Source organism: Spermophilus citellus (genome assembly GCF_964194105.1).
Source record: "Spermophilus citellus genome assembly, chromosome: 14".
Taxonomy (NCBI): domain Eukaryota; kingdom Metazoa; phylum Chordata; class Mammalia; order Rodentia; family Sciuridae; genus Spermophilus; species Spermophilus citellus.
In genome coordinates this window covers 31726263-31753216 of record NC_138194.1, presented here as the reverse complement: position 1 = coordinate 31753216, position 26954 = coordinate 31726263, and the positions used below count along the sequence as shown (strand labels likewise).

Below are 26954 nucleotides of genomic sequence, written 5' to 3'. Positions count from 1 at the left end.
TTTACTTTTATTCAGGAGTTGGAAATGTTCAGTGTTAAATATATCTCATGCAAATTGGTGATCTTATTCCTCTTTGAGTCCTCTAAATGGGAGTACGATAGCCATTTGGGAATAAGGTACACTGCCTCCCTACCTTTCAAGATACAATTTTGCCAATCTCTCCATATGGCTTGTACTGAAATTCTAATCTATGTCCTAAAGGGCAAACGTAGCATTACCTGGATGATGGTACTTGAGCATAAACTCAGCACTCATGTGCTAAATGCTAACTGTATTAAAATTTTAATTTTACTTTTTCATATTTGTCTCAACTTGTTTTGCTCCCATGAAATTCTTTGATATCTGGCTCCCTGGAAATTTCCTATGCTGTTTTATTTCTGTGTGAATTAGTCTGAACTTAGATTCCATCACATGGATAGGAGGAACATTTACAAGCATCTCTTTCTTTAAAAGTGCCTGAATTAGTGGAATGAAGAACTAAGCTTTGCCCTGTAGGTAATTTCTTTCTACAGGATTTTTCAATTTGGGCAGAAATAAAGACCTGGCAAGATTATTAGGTTGCCTCAATCTTCAGTGAATAGTTGTTCTAATCTTGTAGTTGCTAGTGTCTGTCCCCAGGCCAGTGAGATCAGCACCCCCTGGGAGCATCTCAGAAATGCAAGTTCCCTGGTACCCCAGACCACTGAATCTGAGTCCCCAGTGGTGCTTTAAGAAGTATTCGGGTGACTCTGAAGCACATTTCTGGCCTCCTGGTGGTGCCTAAATCACAGCTCAGGAATCTGAGAACTGGACTGGGGTTGTGGCTCAGTGATAGAATGCTTGTCTAGCACATGTGAAGCACTGGGTTCGATCCTCAGCACCACACAAAAATAAATAAATAAAATAAAGGTATTGTATCTGTCTACAAATAGAAATAAAACAATTTAAAAAAAGAATCTGAGAGCCTTGAAAATCTTGAGCCTCTTCAAAGCAGTTACCAAATCTGTGGATCAAACTGCATAATTCATTGAATTCTGTAGAATTTTATCTCCTGGCCCTTTGCTCTGACTACTTTCCAAAATGATCTTTTTGGTGACCATGTCACTGACTTAAAATGAAACAACAAAACAGAGTCCAGAACAATGAGATTTTGTTGTCCAGGATCAAGGTGACAACTAAGGCTACGTCACTTTGCTTGGAATCCACTATCTTGATGTTGGGGTCACACCTGGCCTGTGCCCTGCTTTCTTCCTCTTACCCAGGTAATTGCCTACACGCTAAGGAAGCACAGTTTTAGGTTTGACCCTCCATGGGGTGTAGCAGAAAAATCAGCACCATTAGCCCCTTTTACTCCTAATCCCCAGTGAAAGCATATGGCTACCTCCCATTACACACTTGTGCCTGGTCACCTAACCAGAGCCAAGAGGGGTGTGTGTGCATAGAGCAGAGTAAATAAAAATAAAGGAAGAAGGAACAGAAGGTTAAAAGGTTTGGGTTGGAAACAGTTACTTCCACTTTCTAACAGTGTCTTCTTGAACAAGTCTTTCAATTTCTCCTGAGTTGCAGGTCTTCTATCTCTAAAATAGAGAAAATTAGCCTCACTCTTATGAGGATTAAGTAATACCATACACGTAAAGGGCTAGGTGAGACTGTGATCTATTTTCTCCACTGTGTGAAGGCTGGGTATTGCTATTGTTCCAGGCCGACTTACCTGTTGTTTTAATTTCTATGAAACCAGCAGGGAATTAAAATGGGCTGGAATCCCAAGCGCTTGGCATCAGTGCTTGACAATGTGCACAGAGCAACCAGCAGGGACTAATTAAGACAACATGGACATATGTGTTTACACTACTTCCATGTTTCTGAATTAATCCAAGACAAAGTGTGAATTCCCACCATTCTCTCAGCTAGGCATTACACCCTCCAAGCACATTTCTGTACACACACACACGTACATGTTCATGTGCAATTCTCAACTTTTGTCTTAAAAGACCTCTGTTTACCAGAAAATGGATCCATGATGCTCAATTCTGGCTACACATGGGAATCACCTGAGTGAGCTTTTGAAAACCAGTAATGTACTACCTCACCCAAACCAATCAGATTTTAAATGTCTTAATGCAAGACCAAGGAATCTGTATTTTTTTAATAATGTTAAAAATCCCAGGCCTAGAATCAGAGAATGTCAAAGTTAGAAGGAATCTTAGAAATCTTCCAGTTGAATGGCATCATTTTCCTGATAAGGAAGTTTTGGTCCAGAAAACTTAAGCTAACCTGCATCTTTTCACCTCAAATTGAGTAGTTTCTAACCTGTGACATACAATCTCTTTGACAGGTTAAGATGGTAGATTTTTTCCCTTCAAAACTGCAAATGGCATTTGCTATTAATGGTAACAGCTACTCACAGCACCTAGGGTGTGGTTCTCAGCTCTGACTGCACCGCAGAATCTTTAGAAATGATGCAATGGTTCACTCCTGTAATCCCAGCATTTGGGAGGCTGAAGCAAGAGAGTCAATCACTAGTTCAAAGCCCACCTCATCGATTTAGCAAAGCTGTAATTAATTTAGCGAGTCCCTGTCTCAAAATAAAATATTAAAAAGGGGTAGGGATGTGGCTCAGTGGTTAAATGCCCCTGGGTTCAATCCTGGTGTCAAGAAAAAAAAATGCTAATGTTCAAGTCCACCTCAGGTAGATTAAGTCAGAACCTTGCGAGTAGGGATGCGGGTATCAGCTCTGTTTCAAGTCCTTGGGGATTATTTCTCTGAACAGCCCAGGTTAAGAACCATAAATGCCAAATGAGTATTATTGGGTTGTATTTTTTTTTATTTTTTCTTCCTCTAGGTATAGACATCATCTCCTTAAATAAGAGTTGCATAAAAGAGAAATTCCCTGGGCATTCAATTGGGAAGTACATTTTTTTTTTTAATGTATTCTCTGCCATTTCATGGGAAAAAGAGAACCTTGATTTGTTTTTTATAGAGCAAATGTCCTTTGTGGAGTTGTTAAATTCCAGCATCTTGACAGTTTAGTATGCCTTTCTACTATTGTGTCGATGACAAATCAGAGATGATATCAAGCAAGCTGGTAGAATTGTAAAGGAAATTAGAATGTCATTTGTTGAGTAGAAACCAGTTTAGCTCCAGGATCTATGTTCCTCTGAATGAATGAAAAAAAAAATATAAATATATATTACAAACACACACACACATACACACACACTCCATATGCCTCTGGCCCTTTATGACCCCCTGCAGAGCATGAATTAAAAAGATATTTACTAGTAAGGTCTGGCTAGAATTGTTAATTTGCCAGAAATTGACAGCCTGTTTCCAGAAACTCCCTGAACCCTGGTTAAAAGCACAGCTTGGCTCCAGGCATCCCCTGCACCCCTGGATTCTGGGGGCACACCCTGAAGGACTGAGCTCCTGCTGCCATCCTCCGACTGAATTCCCACCTGTACTCAGGCTGTGCAGAGCACTCAGCCTTCTAGCCTCAACCTCCACTAAAGCACACCTCTGAAAAGTTGTGCATCTCCTTATATCTTTTGCTTTTGTGCATTTGGTTCCAGACAAGTCAGAAACAAATGTAAGAACAGGCACTTGACACAAAAACTACAACGTGTGGCCCCAAACTCTTTACACCCTGTCTTCTTTTCCACCACTTCCCAACAGCCTGCTCTGGTCAGGTGTTCATCCCAGTTTCTGATCTGCATGTGAATTGCTACTTCTGCCTTCCCAAAATGCTCTCCCCTCACTGATGCCCAGCTGAAGAACCACCCCCCTCCCCCAAATCATTCTGCTTTTGAAGGCACCATTCAAGGTGCCTTGGGATTACACCCTTGGTCCACCACTTTCTTAGTATGTGACCATGGTGAGTTTCTTAACTTCATCTGCCTCACTTTGTTCAGCTATAAAATGGACACAATAATACCTACCACAGAGCATTGCTGTAAGAATTATGAGTTACACACTAAATCAAGCACCTGAGACAATGTCTGGCACACAGCAAGCACTCAATAAATGTTGGCTATTGATTGTTGGCCAAGGTTAGTTCACCAGCTGTATTTTTTCCTGAAGTACTGACTTCTTACAACATTCTAACACTTATTTTTCCAAATGATTGGGTCAAAATCTAAATGAAGAAACCTTTATCTCTCTTCTGCTTCTCCTTTCCACTCCCCCGCCTCCCCCCCCACACACACCCCATCCGGTCTCTACTCACCTAAAAACAGTTGCTACACACAACTATTTCACATTGCTGAGAAAATTTGATAGTGGTTTGAGCTAAGTAGCAGTTTGGACAAGAATATTTATATTTTTCTAGTATTCCCCAGTGCTGACATAAAAGTTTAAATTCATGTCCATATTTCAGGGAACTATGTTTTCATGATGTTGATACGGTCTACAGGATGATAATCAAATTGTCAAAATCAGATTGTCAAAATTACTATATCATTATTACATTTCAGATTACCGTGATTTGACCTGCATTATGCCCAAATCCATATAATAAGATACGTAGTAACAGAGAACCAATATGTGTATGTGTGCATGTGTGTACATCAAATTAAGCTTCCATTGCAGTTTACATTTTTTTGTCTCTTATTTTTTTATTTGTTCATTGCAGTTTACATTTGAAAAAGCTATAGTCAATTTTTTTTGTTTCTTATTCGTAAAAACAGGCATAAGTAGATCTAAATATGAACATTAAAAAATCCCTAACCAACCTGGAATCTATGAAATTCAAAGTGTAGAAACTGCAATGATTGCTTAGTTGTTACTTCAAGTAGAAGAAGTAACCAGCGATGTACCATCATCTAACATTCTGCTGAGCACCGTGCCTAGAAAACTGTTCTATATGACAGATATTGTGGCCATTTTAAACACGAAGAGGCTAAAACTCCGGAAAATAGACTCTAGAAGAGTAACAAATGTTAGTTCATGTGTGTATGTTTCAAAGTCACAGCCTTTTTTGGCCATAGAGGGATGCACCTATAGTCCCAGTTTTTGGGAGACTAAGGCAGAAGTTTTGTATGAGCCCAAGAGTTTGGTATCAGCCTAAGAATTATAGCAAGACCCCTCTCAAATAAAATAAAATAAAAACTACAACCTCCCCCTCTAAATAGTTATTATGTACAGTTTACCATCAGGAAATACTGGTTTGTTCAGGAATTAGGTAAACATTTATAAAGGTCTGGTCCAGATTCCTGGAGTGAATCTTCTCCTCAGAACTCCAAAGCACTTAACAATTGAATCTCATGACTTACCCCCCAGGCCAGGAGAAGCAAGTATTGTTTGGCCAGGTGTGGAATCTGGAAGAACAGAAAGAGTATGCAGTGTGCTCAAAGCCATGAGTTAGCAGCAAAAGACAGTTCAACTTGAGGTCTTCAGATGCCCAACCCAGTACTTATCTCTATTGAAAAGTGGCTCCATCTCATCAAGTTTACATTAGCTGTAATTGTTTGAGTAATGAATATAGCAGTGTGAGGGAATGGATAACAGTAATAGCAGCTGTGTTCCAGAGCACCTGCCATGGGCTGGCTTCTTCCTGTGGATAGTCTGTGATGCTCAGGGCTCTGCCCAGGCTTCTCACAGCTGCCTTGCAGAGGGCCACAGAGCCGTGTGATAGAGGGGGCTCTATTCAAATCCAGGCTTTCTAGTTTGAAAGTCTAGAATTTTTCTTCAAGCCACTCCAAATGGGTATTAAATACCCTTCCCAAGACCAAGACAGGATACAGGTAATATTCACTGTCCTAATAAATGACTTAAGGTAGTTGTGTAAGTAGAATGAATAAATTCATATAAAGTACTCCAGACCAGACCCTGGCATCAAGTAAGAGTTTGATGGTTCTGATGATAAAGATGATGATGAACAAAACTGTTTGAAAGGGGTTTGATCTATTTTGATATATTTCTCATCTAACTAGCTATGCATGTACCCTTTTGTACCAAAATAACCATTCCTCCTGATTTATATATAGGCAGATGCATTGAATCAAAAACACTAATACAAAATTACCTAACATAAGAATTCTGTTTTGATCTAACTTCCAGGAATTATTCAGAATTAAGGAGACATGTTCCTTGCTCTTTATTCTGGGTTCCAGTGAAGTTGGAAAGACTCAGATAAAATAACAACTGAAGAAATAAATTAAATTATTTTATCCAGCACTGTGCCCACACTAGATGTGCATAATATTTGTGGAATTAGTGTATACTAAATTATTGGTACAAACTGATAAATTAGAGAGGTAGGAGAAGAACTGAAATGATATACTCCCAGAAAGCAGAAAAGGAATGTGCAGAGTGAGGGTGAAAATAGAGGCAATCAGATCTGGCAATTAACTGATTTACTGATAAACTTCAAGAGAGTAGATAAAAAGCAAGTCCATGTGACAGCTGAATTTCTGCAAAGGCCCTTGTTGAGCAGAGCTCATTTCTGGGGCTGATTGTGCGTTCCATTAACAGGTGCCTCCCCTGGGCTCAGATTTTCATCTGAAGGCAAAATCTTCTCCTTGTTTTGACTGTTTAAATGGCTTGCAGCATTGGTTTCGAAGTAATTCTTTACAAAAATTTCCTTTCTCTGCCTCCATCTATAAACTCTCCCAGCAAAATCACCATTTTTAGTGGCAGCTATTTCAAGGTTTTATTGCATAGTCATAAAAAGTGTCATGATATGGAACACTAAAATGACTGTGGTAAATGTGTGATAATTATATTTCATTGAAATTCCTAGTATGCTTGCCACTAAGAAGATTTTCGAAGCCTTTAGCTAATTACTTCATCTAATAGGGTCTATAACTCTTTCAGAGGGTCCATGGTAGAGAAAGTAATTGACACTTGTCAGTGACTCTTGCTTTACCCGAGGTAGATGTGTAAAAATATGTATACCTAGAGTGTATATGGATGTACATGTGTGTGCATGTGTGCACAAATACACACATATATGTGTATTTGATTTTGTGTGATACCTCATCCACACCAGAGACACTGCCAGACAACTAGTGTGGTTAAATTCCTCTTCAGGAAAAAAAAAAAAAACTCTCTTTCCCTTGATCTCTATCCTCACAGGAAATCAACCAGGAATTTGGCTAATGGGAAAATGTAAGTTAGATTCCAAATTCACTAATTTGCTAAAAATTCTGCCTATGTCTTTGTGTTCCATAGGAATCTACTTACACCATCATTTTTTTCTGGGCCAATGAGAAAAAAGCAGGGTTTTTTTTTTTTTTTTTTTTTGGTACTGAGGATTGATTGAAACCAGGGGTGCTTAAACACTGAACTGCATCCCCAGCCCTTTTTATATTTTATTTAGATACAGAGTCTCACTGAGTTGCTTTAGGACCTCACTAAGTTGCTGAGGATGACTTTGAACTGTGTCAGCCTCCGAGCCACTGGGATTACAGGTGTACACCACCGTGCCCAACTAAAAAAGCAAATTTTTAAATAGATTTGGTGATGACAATTCAGAAAAAAAAGAAAGAAAAGAATTTACTATAATTGTGTGATATAAAAATTAACACTTGAAGCGAGGTGCCTGTAATCCCAGCATCTCGGAGAGCTGAGGCTGGAGGGTCACAAGGGATAATGGTGCACTCCTGTAGTCCCAACTATGAGCAAAGTAGGATGGGAAAACAGCTTGAACCAAGAATTCATAACTAGCCTGGGCAATAAAGCATGATCTATCTCAAAATATTAATAATAATACCAAAGTCAGTGTCATTTGCAATTACAGACAGACCATTATTTATTCAAAAATAAAATTGGTTCCATTTTTCAGATACAAGGTAGAGTGCTTCTTAAGCACCTATTTGCCTGTGGCTTTGAATGCACTGGCCCCTTCTTTTGCTATTGGAGATATCAAGTAGTCAACTCTTACTTATTAAATGCTAGAGGTACATACCTGGTAGATGGAGAAGTCTCAAGTCATTTGGACTTAAGAGTTATAGATCTACACACACCTTCAAGCACCACTAATTCCCAATTTTTTTGGAGCTGTGAAAAGTTATTTATTTTGCATCACTTTTCACCAGCAAGAATCCTATATGGAATATAGCTATTTTTTAGTGTAGTTGTCTCTCAGTTTCTGAAAACTTTTTGAGAATTTCACAGCACCTTCTGGAGCTAATTGGACATAACTGTGAGGCCTGGAAATCCAGGGTCTCCAGCAGAACCTGGCAACAGGTCACATGTAGTTTTCAACCATGTGTAAGTCACTTGTCAATAACCGTGGAGAGAGAATGGGCAAAACTGGTTATTCTTAAGTAGAGCACATGTCCTGAAGGATTGATGCACTGGTTGTATTTAATAATCCAAATGGAGTCATTTTCTGACCCAATTACATCAGTACATTTCCAGAAACACCTTTCTTTGCACGAGCCGCATCCGTAGATACCTACATCCTCCTCAAAGACTCATGCATCTGAGCTGTTCTGAAATATATCCCTCCTTCCTTCCCAATGGGCTCCAGCTGCAAAGAGGACCCCAATTGCTAATGTATAGCAGTGGCTTTTAACCCCAACTGCACATAATAATCACCTGGAGAGCTTCTGAAAATCCCAAGGTCCAGCCAAGTTTGAGAACCCCACATGTGACCTACCTCCCTTGGGCCTGATCATATTAACTTCACATTATTTTTAGTTAAGTATTCTCTAAATCCTTAGACTATTCTTGTTTGTTCCCTTTTCATGAGTCGATTAATAGGTTGCCTTGATTCTCTCACAGAAGATGCTAAACATTCAAGACATTCTAGCCAAGGTTGGGTGTGGTGATGCATGCCTGTAATCCCAGATACTAGGGACGCTGAGGCAAGAGGATTTCAAGTTCAAAGCCAGCCTCAGCAACTTAGTGAGGCCCTAGGTAACTTAGCAAGACCCTGTCTGAAAATAAAAAATAAAAAGGTCTGCACCCCTGGGTTTAATCCATGGTAGTAAAATAAATAAATAAATAAACAAACAAACAAATAAATAAATAAATAAAAAATATACATTCTAGCCAACCCACAAATAAAAGTATACTTTAAAATGGTTTGAATCAAACAAATTCAATAACAGCAAGAGTATAAAGGGCTAAAACAAAATTATAGAATGAGCTCTATCTATCTGGAGTCTGGGAAGTGTCCAGTAGAAGTATCAAAGCAGCTCGGAGTCGCATTTCTTCAATGTAAATTCCCTTAACAGAAAATGAAGAGTGATTCTAGGTCTCTAGTTCATCATGATATTTCCGTGTACAAGTTTCATTTACCTTCTGCCAAAGCCTTCTGGGACCCTTAGCCAATCTTAACTTGGCATTAGTACACTTTGCAACCAAGATATTACTCCCAATGTGATATGGACACAATGAGGGGATAGATAGGAGATCATTTTAAATGGTGCGTGAAAGAAATCTTTTAAAAAATATTTATTATTTTAACAGATTTGGAAATATATAAGTGGCACAACACATAATTTTGCAGATATTATTGTGTTGGCCACAATTTAGAAATGTGTGCATTTAAAGTATCAATGCATAGAGGCACATAGGTGATACTCAGAAAGGGGGAAAAAGATAAAAGTTTGATAATGCTTCATTTGTCAGTACTTTCACTAAATTTGGTCAACTTCTAGTTGAGGCTTGTATTCTTCCTGACTCCCAAGTTAATACATGAGGAAGGAGAAGGGGTAGGGATGCAAGTAAAAAGAAGTTATTAAGTGCTTCCCTCTGCTGCTGGTACTGGGGATTGAACCCAGGGGTGCTTAACCAATAAGCCACATCCTTTTTTATATTTTATTTGGGGACAGGTCTCTGTAAGTTGCATAGGGCCTCCCCAAGTTGCTGAGGCTAGATTTAAACTTGCGATCCTCCTGCCTCAGCCTCCCAAACCTCTCGGATTACAGGCCTGCCCACCATGCCCATTTTAAGTCTTTAAATGTAGAGAATCCCATGAAATGACCTCCCCCACTCCGAGGGTGAAGGACTATTTTTTCAACCAGTTACTCAGGAAGTTCTGGAGACACTGAGCCCTGAAGCAGGTCATACTTATTTAGAAATGAACCTATAGCATCTGCAGCAGGCTTGATAAGTAGCTCCAAGTAGAAACCCAGGACAGGTTCCCATGAGTACCCACTTCTCCTAGCAGCATCCCACAGGGTGTGCAGGGTTTGTAGTAAGAAAAGAAGATGAAAGGCAACCTGGCCAGTTTGCCAGCACCTGGGATGGACTCTGATTAAACCCATTTCTGTCTTCCTCATGTGCCACCCTTCCCTGTCTGGTGTTAGAAATTCAGGGCCAGAGAACAAAGCAGCCAGGTTTGTTTTTCCAGAGCAAGAAGGGTCTGGCGAAAAACAGCCCTGACAGCTGTGCCTGTGTCTTGGTGAAGGAAGGGCATTCACGTATTTCTTCCAAGACTGTTTAGTCTGCATGCTGAGGATTCATATATCAGTTTTGGGCTCTCGTGTCATTGGGGTAGTTCTGATTTCCATTGATTTCGTCGTCATCTGTATTTGCCTACAATGAAAGAAGCAGAACTGAGAACAGAGTTATTGCAGGGTCGCTTAAAACTTGGCTTTCTTCATTCATTCTCACAGCATTGACAGCGATTCTTTAAAAGAGAGCTGGGTGCACTCCTAAGGCCCTAGTCCTTAATAAATAACACCTGGATCCGAATCCTCAACTCCTCTCCCATTGGCTTTTGCAGAAATGGCAGTGCATTGAGGACACATCTGGGAAGCTTCGAATTCACAAGTGTAAAGGGCCCAGTGACCTGCTCACCGTCCGGCAGAGCACGCGGAACCTCTACTCTCGAGGTTTCCATGACAAGGACAAAGAGTGCAGTTGCAGAGAGTCTGGTTACCGAGCCAGCAGAAGCCAGAGGAAGAGTCAGAGGCAGTTCCTGAGAAACCAGGGGACTCCAAGTAAGACAAAAGTTTGTGACCACTGCAATGGTGGGCCACGGCCTTAGATAAAGTTCCCCTTTCCACATTTCAGATATTATCAATGCACAGTTTTCAGACCAAAAGAAAATCATTGTTCTGTTTAAAATAAGAAAGCTAATATTAAATTGAAATTTCACTCTCTAAATATTCCCACGTAAGCATAGAATGAAAATAGGTTTAGTAAAAACACCAGATTCAAGACTTATGTACAAATAAAAACTATAAAATGGTTATTCCAAAGGGTAAAGAGTAAGGTTTAGGTCCATTTTATTTTACTTTCATGCTAATGTCCTGATTTGTCTGCCTTAAGTTGCTTTAAACAATAATCCAAGGCATCAATGCATATGCATTTCAGAGGAAAAGCATAAACACCTTTTTTTATTTTAGGGCATATATTTTAATCTGTTATGGGACAAAATATATATTTTTTTAGATTTTGTCAACTTATTGGATATTGTTAACTGGCAGGGTCAAACTAGTTGAATTTGGTGTGAAATGTATGACCTGGAATTCTATTTATAAATATTATCAGGCCACTTTGAGATACCTATCATTATCATAAATATGAAAACCAGCCGGACCACACTTTCAGTAGAAGAATGAGAGTCTGGCGCCATCTAGTGGAATAATGTGAAAAGTGGCTCACTTCTGTGGTGGTTTTCTATACTCCTTTGGAAATAAGAAACATGAATTCTGTGGCCAAGATCTAGAAATCCAGTCACTTGTGAGAAAAATATATGCCCTTAAAATGGTGTTTTTATCTTGGACGAGAGGTTTTAGGGTTATGAATCCTAGATCATTCATCCAAAATCATGAGTATATTCTTTATATATGTGCATATTTTTCTCAAAGTCGATTAACTTTCAACAAATTCTTAAAAGAATACATAACCCAAAAAGCTAAGAAGATTTTCCTTCTTCCTGAGGGAATATTCCAGTCTCAAATCATTCGCATAATGCTATCAAATTCAAAATCAGAACTGGAGGTGTAGCTTAGTGGTAGTGCATTTGCCTGATAGATAGAAAACCCCTCTTCCAATCCTCAGCACCAAAAATAATAATAATAATAATAATAATAATAATAATAATAAAGAAAGAAGAAAAGAAAGAAAAAAAAAGAAATTAAAAACCAACAAGGGACAAGGTCTCCTGACACTCTCCTTGGGGAACAAAACTGAATCACAAAAGTTTATCTTAGAAGCAGAGTCGTTCCTTCTCTTTAGAAAGTTAGAGATCACACATATTTTTCCACGTTGGGCACAAGCTGTTTCAATTGCATGGAATATTGTGTGTTTGAGAGCAGGAAGTGAGTTTCTTTCTTTTTTCTGCAATAGTAGAACTTGTGGGCATGCCCTGTGACCCGCTGTCATGGAGGCCCACCACTCAACTGAACAGGGGGGCAAGGTCCTTCAAGAGCTGTCTTGGAGCAGAGAGATTCTGATTCCTTGTCTGATTTGCCCCCTTCTTTTTATTTTAGCATCAGGTTGGAGAGATAAGGCCAGAGGAGTGTACCCACAGAGTCTAAGTGCATCTGGTAAACAGGGGACAATGTTTGCACATTAAAGTTCTTAGCTGGGTGGGACCCAATGAGCAATTAGTAAGTAACATTCCATGGTCACCAGAAAACATGCTGACCTGTGCCTTGACTTACCCTCCATTTGCCAGATATGGAAAGTCACTTGGCTGACACAAGCAAAATTTAATTATTTTTTAAACATATCTTTCCCTATTTGTGCAAATACAGGATATCTAGAACATTCAGCTTTTTACAAAAGCAGCCCAAAGTAATAGTAAAACCATAGCCTGAGAGGTTCTAGTCCTAACTCCCACTGCCTTGCAGAATGTATGTGATGGTCAAAGCTTCAGTTCTCTCATTCATAAAATAAGGATGATAACACCAAATCTATGAGCTTGTTTTGAGAATCTTAAAAAAGATTATAGATTCAAGATAAATAAAAGGTGTACAAAGCATAGTAAAAGCTCAGTATATATTTGGGGTGAGGGTAACAGGGAATTGAACCCAGGGGTACTTTACCACTAGCTAAAACACTATTCCTTTCTATTTATTTATTTTTATATTGAGTCAGGGTCTCTCTAAATTGCTGAGGCAGCCCTGAACTTCCAATCCTCTGCCTCAGCCTCCTGAGTCTCTGCCGCAGTCTTGGCTGGGCACAGAATCACGAGCCAGTCAAGCAGGAACAAAACTTTATTTTGAAAAAGCCGCCGCAGGCAAGCCAAACCCGGTCCTCCCACGCGGGCGTCTGCCGGAACCGCGCGCCTCCCGGAGCCAGGGTCCCGGACCTTCCCCGGAATTTCCTCCTACTATCTTTCCCCAACCAATGGGAACTCTCCAGCAGTCCGGTAACTTGAGTCCTGTAGCAAGCCAAGGTGAACAGCAGGAGCCCAATTTGCATATGAATGTAAATCTTAGCATAATAATACCTCAGTGGCTAGTTGGCGTCACTTTACAACCAAAGGTGCCATTTATATTTTGTTTGTGGCTCCTAGCATCTGCCCCCTTCTGTTTAATTAAGCAACAAGCAATGTGGCTATGGACCGTGCCTGGTAGGTTGTCCAATTCAACATATGGTTCTTACCCGTCATGGGAGAACTGACCTTTAGGCGTCAGCTTCCTGTCTTAGGTTGAATCCATTGTAATCAGATCAACCCGTCACTGACTACCGGTCCAGCATTCAGCCATGCTTGTGGATAGGCCTATGCACCAGTGGGGGGGGTGAGGTTCTTGCCTCACCTCTGTTGGCCCCCAAATTTTGCCTTGGTGCCAGTGGGGGGGTGAGGTTCTTTGCCTCACCTCTGTTGGCCCCCAAATTTTAGACCATCACTAGTAGAAGGGAGGAGGATACAGAAATGCCACGACATTAAGCCAATTGATGGCTCCTTGGAAAAATTGCGTCACTGGTGACACCATCAGCAAAGATATGCCAGTATTACCACAATAAACATGGGGTGAGCTGGCAAGGAAATTGCATCACTGGTGACACCATCAGCAAAGATATGCCAGCAGTACCACAATTCGGTGCACCAGATGATATTTCACAATGTATGCAACTGATATATAGTCCAGGCAAGTTCTGGAAGCAGTTCAAATTGGAGGAGTCTATCAATGTGTCCATTTCCTCCCAAAGTAAATCAAGTCCTTGATAGCATTACTTGTTGAGTTATATTCATTGATGCATCAGTTTATACAGTTTACTGTGATTGCTATCATAGAAGCTGTAGTTTGGTTTTATCTTAGTCTTCACCGGCACTGGGATGGAGATGGGAATTCTGGCAATGATGCTAAAGAGACATTATCCTGAACAGAATTATTAAATATAATAAAAAGGAAAGGTGAAAGTAAACAAACAGATCTGTTAAACTCCTTTAAAAACAATCCTTAACAGCTGTTTACCAAATTTAAATTAGCAAACAAACAGATCTGTTAACCATCTTTAAAAACAATCATTAACAGCTGTTCACCTAATTTAAATTAAACCATATAAATCACGTGAATAAAGAAAAAATTTGGATCCATTTTTTCATGAGCGCTCCTCATATAAGAAATATGGACATACATACATACAGACATACAACACAAAACAGAAGTGTGCACACAACATACAACACATAAGACAATAGTAAATAAAGGCCTTGTAACTATACCTAGGTGAAATCTCCATTGCAATGTTTAAAAACTCCACAGTCAAAAAATAAAACACAGTCAAAAAATAAAACTGATCAGAAAAACATTAACCTAGGTTTGTATGAGCTCAAAAAATAAATAAATAAATAAAATAAAATAAAATAGAACTTTATGGTGTGGGAAAAATGCAATAATAAAATAGATATTGAAAAAAAAAAAAAACCACCTTGGTTAATCACTGCCGCAGATGTAAGAATAGCCAAGCTGGAGCTCTGGATGTCAGCTGTTATGAATTTGAGTCAAATCATCTTCTTTTTCTGTAGAAATTGTTTTAGTTAATCTCTCTGGAATCCAAATCGGTTGTTGTTCATCCTGTGGGAAAACACAGACAGCACCCCGATTCCATACTATGACTGGATCGGGGCCTTTCCATTGTCCTGTTAGAATATCTTTCCAAAGTACCTTAGGCTTATGTACATTTTTGGGGTACAAGTGTCTTTCCGCAGCACTAAGTCCCGATGAATCTAAATTTAAAAAGTTTAGAGTAAAAAGGGTTATTTTAAGTTTATCTTTGGGGGATATATACCCCTTTCCAATTCCCTCCTTTTGTTTTAATAAGTACATTTTAATAGTTTGATGAGCTCTTTCAACTATGCCTTGTCCTTGTGGATTGTATGGAATTCCTGTTATGTGAGTAATACCAAATGATGAGCAAAATTGTTTAAAAGAGGTGGAAGTATAACCAGGACCGTTGTCCGTTTTTAACTGTTTTGGAACACCCACAGTGGCAAAATTTTGTAAGCAATGAGCTATAACATCTTTAGTTTTTTCTCCGGCATGAAGGGAGCCCATCAAAAATCCGGAAGAGGTATCAACTGTAACATGTAAATATTTTAATTTTCCAAATTCTGGCAAGTGTGTGACGTCCATCTGCCAAATATGGTTAGGTATCAGTCCTCTAGGATTGACTCCAAGATTAACTTGTGGTAAAAATGTCACACAATTTTGACATTGTTTTATTATATGTCTGGCTTGTTCTTTAGTTATTTTAAAACGTTTTTGTAAAGTATTAGCATTGACATGGAACCTTTTATGAAAATTTATAGCTTCTTCTATTGTGGAGAAAATATGTATGTCATGTGTAGATTTATCTGCTAGTTCATTGCCCATACTAAGGGCTCCAGGCAATCCTGTATGTGCCCTGATATGACCTATAAAGAATGGATCTTTTCGGTCCCAGATTAGACTTTGTATAGCAGAAAACAAAGAGAAAACAGTAGAAGAAGGTGAAATCCTACCAGCATCTTCAAGGGATATTATAGCATTAACTACATACTGACTATCAGAAAATAAATTAAATACAGAATCTTTAAACATCATAAAAGCTTGTAATACTGCATTAAGCTCTACCTTTTGAGCTGATTGTTTGGGAACTAAAAATGTAAAAGTTTGATCAGGAGTAACTACTGCTGCTGTACCATTGTTTGACCCATCAGTGAATATATTTGGAGCATTTATGATAGGGGTTTTTCTTGTCATTTTTGGAAAAACTACAGGATGCAATGACCAAAAAGACAACAAAGGATTAGATGGTAAGTGATTATCAAATGAAACACTAGTTTTACACATGATTATTGCCCAAGTATTTAACTCATTAGCTAACTCATCAATTTGATCCATAGTATATGGAGTGATAATTTTATTGGGAGAAATCCCAAATACTCCCTTAGCTGCTTTTATTCCTTTGAGTATTAATTGTCCTACAGCCTCAGGATATCTAGTAAGAATAGTGTTAGGCGAATAAGATAAATGTATCCACAATAATGGACCTTCCTGCCAAAATACTCCTGTAGGAATATTTTTTGTTGGTAGTACAATAAATAATAAAGGCAAACTTATATCAGTTCTATCCAAATGCATATTTTCCATATACGTTTCAATGATTTTTAATGTTTTTCTTGCTTCAGGCGTTAACATGCGGGGTGAATTTGGATCTGATGGACCTTTTAGAATATCAAATAAAGGTCCTAACTCTCCTGTTGGTATGCCTAGATAAGGCCTTATCCAATTTATGTCTCCCAATAACTTTTGAAAGTCATTAAGTGATTTGAGTTGATCTACTCGTATTTGAATTTTTGGTGGACGGACCATGGTTGAGGATAATAGAACTCCTAAATAATTAATTGGAAGATTTAATTGTACTTTATCTATTGCTATCTCTAGATTATAATTTTTCAATAAGTTTGTAAGTGTGGCATAACATTCTAGTAATGTGTTTTTATCTTTATGTGCCAATAACACATCATCCATATAGTGAAATATTTGTAGTTCAGGATTTTGGTTTCTAAGTGGCTGGATTGCTTTATTAACATAAATTTGACACATAGTTGGGCTGTTAGCCATCCCTTGAGGGAGTACTTTCCATTCATATCTCTGATCAGGACCTTCATGATTCAGTGCAGGGATAGTAAATGCAAAATGTGGACTATCCTCGGGATGAATTGGAATTGAAAAGAAACAATCTTTAATATCTATAGCTAAAACATGCCAGGTTTTTGGTAAAGCAGACAATTGAGGAATCCCTGATTGAGCAGGTCCCATAATAACCATCTCATTATTAATGGCTCTTAAATCTTGTAATAATCTCCATTTACCAGATTTCTTTTTAATGACAAAAATGGGAGTATTATGGGGAGATACGGAAGGTTGTATATGTCCTTCCGCTAATTGTTGTCTGACCAAGTCATGGGCTACTTGTATCTTTTCTTTAGTCAGGGGCCACTGAGGAACCCACACTGGTCTTTCTGATTTCCAAGTAATTTTGATTGTCTCAGTGGCCCTTTCTGAAAACCCAATTCGTGTCTATTTATTTCTTGATCTATTTGAATAGGTGCTGTTATACCTTGTTCTTGTTCTCTTAATCTTTTTTCTTTCCTAAAGCCTTGTTTAGCCCTAGTAGTGGGCGCATTAGGATTGATGTTATTTGTTAATGTCAATCCTAATTGATCTAGGACATCTCGTCCCCATAAATTTACGGGAAGATGATCCAATACATAGGGCTGTATAGTTCCTTCACATCCTTCAGGATCCCTCCAATCTAATACCATAGCACTTCTATGGGGATTAGTCGCCACTCCTAGGCCTCGAAGCGTTTGAGTGGCTTGTTGTAATGGCCAATGTTTTGGCCATTCTTGACGAGAGATGACACTAAGGTCAGCTCCTGTGTCCAGCAGCCCATTAAAGTTATGTCCTTGTATATTTAATTTTAGCATTGGGCGAGAATCTAAATTCAAAGACAGCATAGCCCAATCTACACCTGTGGAGCCTAATCCCTTGGAACCTCTTTCTACATTACGACTGGAAAATTTATCATGCAGGCTGGGTATTATTAATAACTGTGCTATTCTATCTCCTGGTGAAATTACTGATATACCTCTTGGAGAACTAGCTATAATTTTTATTTCACCCTCATAATCGGGATCAATTACCCCAGGACTTATCGTAAGTCCTTTTAGTGTAGAAGAACTGCGTCCCAATAATAAGCCTACTGTTCCCTGGGGAAGAGGTCCTTTTACTCCTGTGGGAATGATTTGAACTCCCATCTCTGGAGTTAGTACTGCTCTGGCAGAGGAGCAGATGTCCAGCCCTGCGCTCCCTCTAGTTTGTCTGATGAGGGATTTAATGGATAATGCGTCCTGGGCACTACCTTGATGGTGCTGTTGGGTTCCTCCATTGCCCCATATATTTGTGGTTTTGGGCCCCGGGGCATTGGGCCCTCTAGTCCGTTTTTTGGCAACGGAGCCTGATACCTTTCTCCATGATATCGTGGGTAAACACTTGGTCTTTGTCCGTTTTTTGATAACGGAATACCCTCTATGGTGGTTTGAGAACGGCATTCATTAGCCCAATGTTTCCCTCTATGGCATCGTGGGCAAATACCCGGTATTCTATTCCTTTGATACCCCGCTTTGTTAAACCCTCCTCTTATGGGGCAACTCCTTTTAAAATGTCCTGTTTGATTACAATTATAGCATGTTTTTGGCCTGGCATCTAAAGCCTGTTGTACTGCTGCTAAGACTTGCCCTTGTTCATTAATGTCTCTACATAATTTAATATATGTGTTTAAATCTTCATGTCTCCATGGTCTAATGACCTCTCTGCAGCAACGATTTGCTTGGTCATAAGCCAGTTGTTTTATAAATGGCATTACCTGTTCTGTATTACCAAATATCCTAGAGGCTGACTGAATAAGTCTATCTACAAATTCAGCGTAAGGTTCATTAGTTCCTTGTATTACCTTAGATAATTGACCTTGTAAGTCTCCATGCCCCTGTAAAGTTTTCCATGCCCTAACTGCATCTACAGCAATCTGTGCGTATACGCCAGGGTCATATTCAATTTGCTGTCTTTGACCCTCATAAGGTCCCTTCCCCAAAAGCATTTCTATATTTCTTTGAGGATAACCAGCTTCTGCATTTCGCCTAGCTGTCTCCATGCAAAATTCCTCATTGGCAACTTTCCATAATAAATATTGTCCTCCGTTTAGCACAGATCGACACATGTTAGCCCAATCTGCTGGTGTCATGTCCAAGTTGGTAACAGATTCGACCATGCTTATTGTGAAGGGAGCTTGCGGCCCATAGGTCATTACAGCCTCCTTTAATTGCTTTATTGTTTTGAAATCTAAAGCACGGTGAATTCGTTGCCCTCCTGCCTGCTCAAGTACAGGGCATGCTAATCTTTGGGGTCCTGCCTCAGAATTCCGTCCATCAACTACGGGAGTTGAGGGCCGCTCAGCGGTAGATGGAGCTGTTGGTTGAATTACGCCCTCTGGTGATAGAACGGAGTTAGTAGCAACCTCCTGTTGTAATTCTCCACCTGATGGCTGCTTTTCCTCTAAGCTTGGTTTCTTTAAATTTTCCTCTGTCTGACTAGCTTGAGAGACCTTCTCTTTTGCTTGACCTAGCGTTTTTTCTACCATAGTCTGGACCTCTAACAATTTACTTAGCAGTTTTTCGGTTTGTTTTTTACTGGATTCTAATCTACTATAAAGGTAACGTAACCCAATAAGATAGGATAAAACAAAGCCAAAACAGAATGAAACAAAAACGGAACAGACAATGGTTGTATCAATTTTCTCTTTCTCAGGGCCGAATAACTTCAAACCTTGAGCCAACCATTTTTCCCAGTTCGCCTGAGAAAATTCTAGGGCTAGGGAGCTTGAAATAAAAACAAAATAAATCAAAACAAGAACACATTGTTTTTCTAAATGTTCACCCATTCTGTCGCCTTCCCTCAGGGGCGAGCAGTTTTACTCACCTCTAAGTTTCAGGCGTTCCCCGTGCGGGCCGCCAAATGCCGCAGTCTTGGCTGGGCACAGAATCACGAGCCAGTCAAGCAGGAACAAAACTTTATTTTGAAAAAGCCGCCGCAGGCAAGCCAAACCCGGTCCTCCCACGCGGGCGTCTGCCGGAACCGCGCGCCTCCCGGAGCCAGGGTCCCGGACCTTCCCCGGAATTTCCTCCTACTATCTTTCCCCAACCAATGGGAACTCTCCAGCAGTCCGGTAACTTGAGTCCTGTAGCAAGCCAAGGTGAACAGCAGGAGCCCAATTTGCATATGAATGTAAATCTTAGCATAATAATACCTCAGTGGCTAGTTGGCGTCACTTTACAACCAAAGGTGCCATTTATATTTTGTTTGTGGCTCCTAGCAAGTCTCAGATTACAGGCATGTGCCACCACACCCAGCTAAGGATTATGAATATCGTAAGTGGTAATATAGTTTTATCCAAACGTCTTTGTGGTTCATGTTGAGAACTAAGTGTAAAAATACACAACCTGCCTTCAGTGGAAAGGACCTTGGAGATCACCTAGATTCGTCCCCTCACTTGAAACTCCCATGAGATGACCATGAGGTGGCACTGCCAGGACAAGAGCCCCACTTCCCAAGGTGAATCCCAGAGCCCCGCGATGCCCCAGAGCAGAGCAGCCTGTACTCCTTGTCCCTCTCCACGGCCCTCACAGTGCCAGTGATCATTTTCTTCCTTCCTAAGCTGCATCAGATCATCCATATTAACCTCACTTCCCTCATTTGCAGAGTACAAGCCCCGATTTGTCCATACCCGGCAGACACGCTCCTTGTCTGTTGAATTTGAAGGAGAAATATATGACATAAATCTGGAAGAGGAAGAATTGCAAGTGTTGCAGCCAAGAAGCATTGCCAAGCGTCATGACGAAGGCCACAGGGTGTTGGGAGGCCGCCAGGCCGCTGGCGGTGGCAACGGGGATGAGCTGCTGGCAGACAGCAGCAATGCCGTGGGCCTACCAACCACCGTCCGCGTGACACACAAGTAAGAAGGTTTAGGTGTTCTCTAGGTTTCAGATCTAAGTGGCTCCCTGCCCCCAGATCATTACCGCTTGCACTTTGTAAAAGGTATCAACTTGGCTTTGGAGAGGCGGGCCAAGGACTGGCCTCCAGGACACCTGGGGGTTAAGGAAGCCACAAGGGGTGTGCTTTGTGTTCAATTTCTCATTAACGCTAATCAACTGGGAATCCAGCCAGGGTGATTCTGTCACATCTTGACTTAGCAGGCCTGGGGTTCCTGCCCCTAAACACTTACCCTTTAGTAGGCAGCAAGAAGCAGATGGAAACGGTTATAGGAGCTGGTAGAGGCTCTTCCACATGCATGGCCACTGTCCCTTAGAGCATTGTAAAGTCACAGCCTCAGAAACAAAACACAGGGGTCACAAAGAAGCTCTAGAAAACTGGTGTCCTTTGGGGATGGGTGTAAGTTGCAGAAAACGCCTGACCTGACTCAGATCGTGAGAGCAGGGGGATCCTTGAAGTCTAGCAGACAGGCAAGCGGAATGAATCTCCTGTGGCTTTCAAGGACTCACGTGGTCTTTGGTTCCTCCCCAGATCAACTTACTCTCTTGATAAAGAAAACATGGGGTACTGTGAGTTCTGCCACGGTTTTTATGTCTGGGACTGGTCTCCAGGCACTCCTAGTTGTTAGAATTACACACTAAGAGATTTAGGCCAGGGTTTGTTTCTCTGACAGCAGAGATTGACCCATATCCCACCTACTTTCTCTCTCTCCCTAACACTTTTTCTTTGCTTCAAAGTTAATGGAGGAACAAGGGGTCCCCAGTACTGGGGGGAGAGGGGAGAAAACTTGACAGAGTACTTAAGACAAGCTCTTTTTAGACAAATGAATGAAACAGAATGATTATTCCCATTTTTTTTATTCTGCATTTCTTCAAATAAGCCATCTGCATTATGGTTGTGGATACCTCTTTTACTTTTCTATGTGTATTTGCTCAGGCTTTCCAAGCTTGAATTTAGGGTGGAAACAATTCATGGTTCATAATGCAAGCTGCCTCCCCAGGTGATCTCAAGGATGATCTCAGTCACAGAGAGGTGACACTCTCCTTTGCTGGAGCAGTAGCCGGGAACACATTTTCATTTACCCTTGTCTAGGGATCAGCTCCAATCTCACTAGTAAAGGGTTTTGAGGATAATAAGTTCTCTTTGCTATCTATCCCTTGTGTTTTTTAATATTAAATATAAACTTATTTCTCATGTTTTTTATTTTTGTTGTTGTTTTCGGTTTTTGCAGGTGTTTTATTCTTCCAAATGATACAATCCATTGTGAGAGAGAACTGTATCAGTCAGCCAGAGCCTGGAAGGATCATAAGGCATACATTGATAAAGAGGTCAGCATGATGTCCTTGTAAGGTTATTCCAAGTCCCCCATGCATGGTGGTGCACACCTGTAATCTTAGCAACTCGTGAGTCTGAGCCAGGAATATTGCCAGTTCAAGGCTAGCCTGGGCAACGTAAAGAGATTATCTCAAAATGTAAAAGTTTAAAAGATCTGGAGATATAGCTCAAGCAACCCTGAGTTCCATCCCCTTACCAAAAAAGTAAATAAAATATATACGGATTCAGTTTACCAGAATCTGGCAGGATGGGACATAACCACTGTATGAATCTTCTTTTTTATAATTTCATGAAAAATAGAAAACTGGTCAAAGTATTTATAATTCTCCTGTGGTTTGGTGATAGTCCTGCTGAAAACAAAACAGGGTGTGAGAAGAGAATGTGGATTGACTCAATGATATTTTGACCATCTGTTCAACAAAAGGATTCAGTAATAAAAGCAGCACCTGTTAATGTTTATCCATTACACTTCAGCTGGAATACAGAGATAGATGTATTCTAGGCCTTGTTTGTTTTTAAATTAATTGCCATCTTGAATAGTTATAACTAGGGAACACAGTAAACAGGGTGAAAATAAAAAGTATTTTGGAAAGAAAATCCTGAGGTTGCCAGGAACGGTTGCATACGTCTGCAATCCCAGCAGCCCAAGAGGCTAAGGTGGGAAGATAATAAGTTCAAAGCCAGCCTCAGCAACTTAGGGAGATCCTGTCTCTAAACAAAAAAATAAAAAGGGCAGGGGGTGTGGCTCAGTGGTTAAGCACCCTTGAGTTCAAACCCTGGTACAAAGAGAGAGAGAGAGAGAGAGAGAGAGAGAGAGAGAGAGAGAGAGAGAGAGAGAAAGGGTGGGGGCAGAAAAAAAGATCCTGATGTTAAAATGTAATGATTTGAATACATTTTTCCAGATTGAAGTTCTGCAAGATAAAATTAAGAATTTGAGAGAAGTGAGGGGACACCTAAAGAGAAGAAAGCCTGAGGAATGTAGCTGCAGTAAGCAGAGGTGAGCATGTACCCATCCCTCAGTCTGCTTTCTACACCCATCTTTACACAGCTAGAGTGGTGAGCATGAGGCTCATTTCTCTTTTCCCAACACCAAGCTTCATATGAATGCATTAACATAAAGTATTATGACCTCACCTATTTAAGTCAAGTATGCCATGAATTTTAAGCAAAAGATTTTTTTTTAAGTCCTAACAAACCACAATAGTGACAACAGAGTAACTGCCTGCCGTCTATGTTGCTTTAAAAAAAAATGAACTCTTTGATCAAATGCAAGGTTATGAAGACTCATTTTGTAACCCTCTGACCTGCAGCTATTACAATAAAGAAAAAGGTGTAAAAAGACAAGAGAAATTGAAGAGCCATCTTCACCCCTTCAAGTAAGTGACTCCTTTTTCCGTGTTTGCTGGGAGTTGAGAACTGTCCACTGGTCCCTTGAAAAGTAGCAAGGGATCCTGAGGTTTCAAATGGTGCTGTTTTGGCAGAGATAGATCCACATAGATCCTTGACACATAGTTCAAGCCTCACCAAGGGACCACGCAAGGCTTCTGTAATCCTTTGACGGACAGCCATGCGGAGCTTCCTCTGTAACCCTGCCTGCACACTCTGCTACTCATAGGAGACCAGGAATGGGTTTTTCTGCATACACTGCCATCTGTGGAAAGTGTCTACGAGTTACAGACCCTCTTAATTAGGTCAGTGTGTTCTAAAGAGCAGCCTGTTATAGCGTTGAATTCTGAAACTGCAAAGAAATACATGGATATTTTAGAATAATCCAGAATTTGCACATAAAAAGAGATTTAGCATTTGAACTGCAATGAAGTTTAATCCTTATGTGGGAAAAGCAATAAATAGCTGGGCATGGTGGTGTACACTTGTAATCCAGTAGCTCAGGAGGCTGAGACAGAAGATTCGCAAGTTCAAAGCCAGCCTCAGCAACTTAGAGAGGCCCTAAGCAACTCAGTGAGACCCTGTCTCTAGGGGAAAAAAAAAAAGAAGAAGAAGAAGGCTGGGGATGTGGTTCAGTGGCTAAGCACCCCTGGGTTTAATCCTGGTACCAAAAAAAAAAAAGCAAGATAATAAAGATTTTTTTTTTTTTAATCAGCTTTCCAAACCTATTTTTGAAACTGTCTAATGCAAGCCATCTGGTTCAACTAACCATTGACTCTGTTGGTACTGAGCTACCAGAAATTTAAGCCCCTTGTCCAAAGGGTGTGGCTAGCAGGATCCATTGATTTAACTTGACATTTATCTCAATTGATGCTTATATGTAAATAAGAAAAAAGGTGTTGATGGTTTTAAGGTTTAATAAGTTCTGAGTCCGTTTTCACTTATTGAGTTTGCCCTCACTATTGCTGATTATATTTTGAAGTTCTCTGTTAAAAAGTAAAGGTCATCTATTATTGGATGTATCTAAATGTTGGTGCAAGACTCACAACAACGATCTTATTTTTCATCAAGAAAGTACCTTCTCATCATTAAAAAAAAAAAAAAATCCCTTCTATTGGAACAGGGAGGCTGCTCAAGAAGTTGACAGCAAACTGCAACTTTTTAAGGAGAACCGTCGGAGGAAGAAGGAGAGGAAGGAGAAGAAACGTCAGAGGAAGGGGGAGGAGTGCAGCCTACCTGGCCTCACCTGCTTCACCCACGACAACAACCACTGGCAGACGGCCCCGTTCTGGAACTGTAAGTTGCTCCTTCTAAATGCTGCTTCCCGCTACCCTGCAGAGAAATGGTATGGCCCATATCATAGTTACTCAGTCTAGGGATTCAGCAGCACAGTTCCAAGAATCCAGGGATATTCAAGAGGAAAGCATCACATTATATTTTATACTTGAATTATTTTTCCAAAAAAAAAAAAAAAAAACCCAGATTTTTTGTTTAGAAAAATCTTTGGCATTTTTTACCTGATGCATTATAGTTTCACATAGTGGTGGAATTTGTTTTACATATTCATACACGCCCCCAGTGGTATTTTTTTTTTTTAATATCAAGCTTCTCTCAGGGTTCTTCTTCCTGATGATGTTTCACAGAGTAGCCAGCACCTGGCAGAGTTACTACCCTGTAAGACTGCTCTATAAGTAAATAACAATGAATGCAGGGACAATTTCACCCCCAAAATTTTGTTTCTACTTTATTTCACATGCATACTGCAAGTGTAAATAGGAAAATAAAAGAGCAGTGAGGGTGCCTTAAACTCTGAGCCAATATCCACTTCATCTCATCCTACTTCAGTGTCAACATCCTTCTTGTAGAATATTAAGACTACATAAAATTATTTGGCTTTGCATTGATTCCTTAGGATACAGAATTATCATGCACTTTTTAAATTAAAGTTTTTATTTTCTTCAATGATCTATGTACAATATTTACCTAGGATATGTAGAAATAATACCTTAAGAATTTTGTGGTATGTTCTCCCAATTGAAGACTTGCCAGCCCATGGAGTAGATAAAAGCTCCCATCTTCCAATTGAGATGATCTCTGGAGTCCAGGGGGGCCTGTTTCTCAAACTGGGATTTGGAAATCCCAAGGAATCCACAGACCATCCTTGAGAGGGTTGAAGTCCTAGGCAGCAGGATTTTTGTTTTATCATTTTGTTTTGATGTTTCTCAGTTTGTATTTACATTCATATTCACATCAAGACCAGATGACTCTGAAAGTTATTGCATTTATCTTAGATAGAATTCCTAAAATGGAGCTGGAGACTCTCTGAGGGTTATTCAGATTGCTGAGGGTCTGTTCTCTGCCCGGCTCTGAGCTACATATCAACAATACAATAACGAACAGGACACCTTGTTCTGTAACTTCTTAATAAATTCTAATGGGGGAGAGGGTGAGCAAAAAAAGTAAATGAAGTAAATAAACTAAGTTGTAATCATGTGATATGGGAAACTGATCAAAAATTTTAAAGGGACTCAGGGTGGGGATGATGGGTATGTTGGTCAGCTTTTCATTGCTATGACAAAATTCCTGAGATAATCAATTTTTAAAAAGGAAAGGTTTATTTTGAATCACACTTTGGGAGGTTTCAGTCCTTAGCTGGCCTCTGTGATTGGAGGCCTGTGGAAAGACAAGTCATCATAGTGGGAGCACATGGTAGAAGAAGCTGCTTGCCTTACTGCAACCAGGAAGCAAAGAGAGAAAAAGGAAGGGGCCAGGGTCCCGGTCCCCTTCAAGGGTTTCAATGCCCCCAGTGATGAAAGACCTCCCAGCTGCCCCCACTCTCAAAGTTTCATCACCTCCCAATAACACCCATCTGGGGAAGGAGCATTTAATCCTTGAGCCTTTGGGAAACATCCCAGATCCAAGCTGCAGCAGTGGGGTGACACTGGAGCTGAAACCTAAAGAGTGGAGAAAAGTCACCCCAATGGAAGGGAGCCACATCCCACAGAGGGAACACAGGAGCAGGGGTTCTGAGGAAGTGACGGACTTGGTGCATTCCAGGTTGGAAAGCCCCTCAAAAGAGGGGACATTCAAAACAGGGAGCTAGAGTTGGCTCCCGCCGGAAGCAGGTCCTGGTACCTCTCTGTGCTTTCTTGCCTGAGCTGAGGTACCCTGCCCAAACCTCTATTTCCTCACCTGCACCCCTGCCGGGCCTCCTATTTGATCTCCCAGACTCCTCTTGCTCTCACGGATCCATTCCGCACACAGTCAGAATGAGCTCCTAATAACATCCTCTTAGACTAAAATGTGCCG

The 26954-nt window shown here is 40.3% G+C and overlaps 1 protein-coding gene across 6 annotated transcripts in view; it reads left to right on the top strand.

Annotated features, from left to right (window-relative positions):
• Nucleotides 1–26954, top strand: part of LOC308633097 (extracellular sulfatase Sulf-1) — a 182760-nt gene that overhangs the window by 143595 nt on the left and 12211 nt on the right. For all 6 annotated transcript variants that reach the window (XM_081265591.1, XM_081265592.1, XM_081265593.1 and 3 more), the window contains 6 exons: nucleotides 10655–10871; nucleotides 20634–20886; nucleotides 22156–22252; nucleotides 23162–23256; nucleotides 23570–23635; nucleotides 24769–24941. In XM_081265591.1, coding sequence (XP_081121717.1) covers nucleotides 10655–10871; nucleotides 20634–20886; nucleotides 22156–22252; nucleotides 23162–23256; nucleotides 23570–23635; nucleotides 24769–24941 — 901 coding nt within the window. The remainder of the gene's footprint in view (nucleotides 1–10654; nucleotides 10872–20633; nucleotides 20887–22155; nucleotides 22253–23161; nucleotides 23257–23569; nucleotides 23636–24768; nucleotides 24942–26954) is intronic.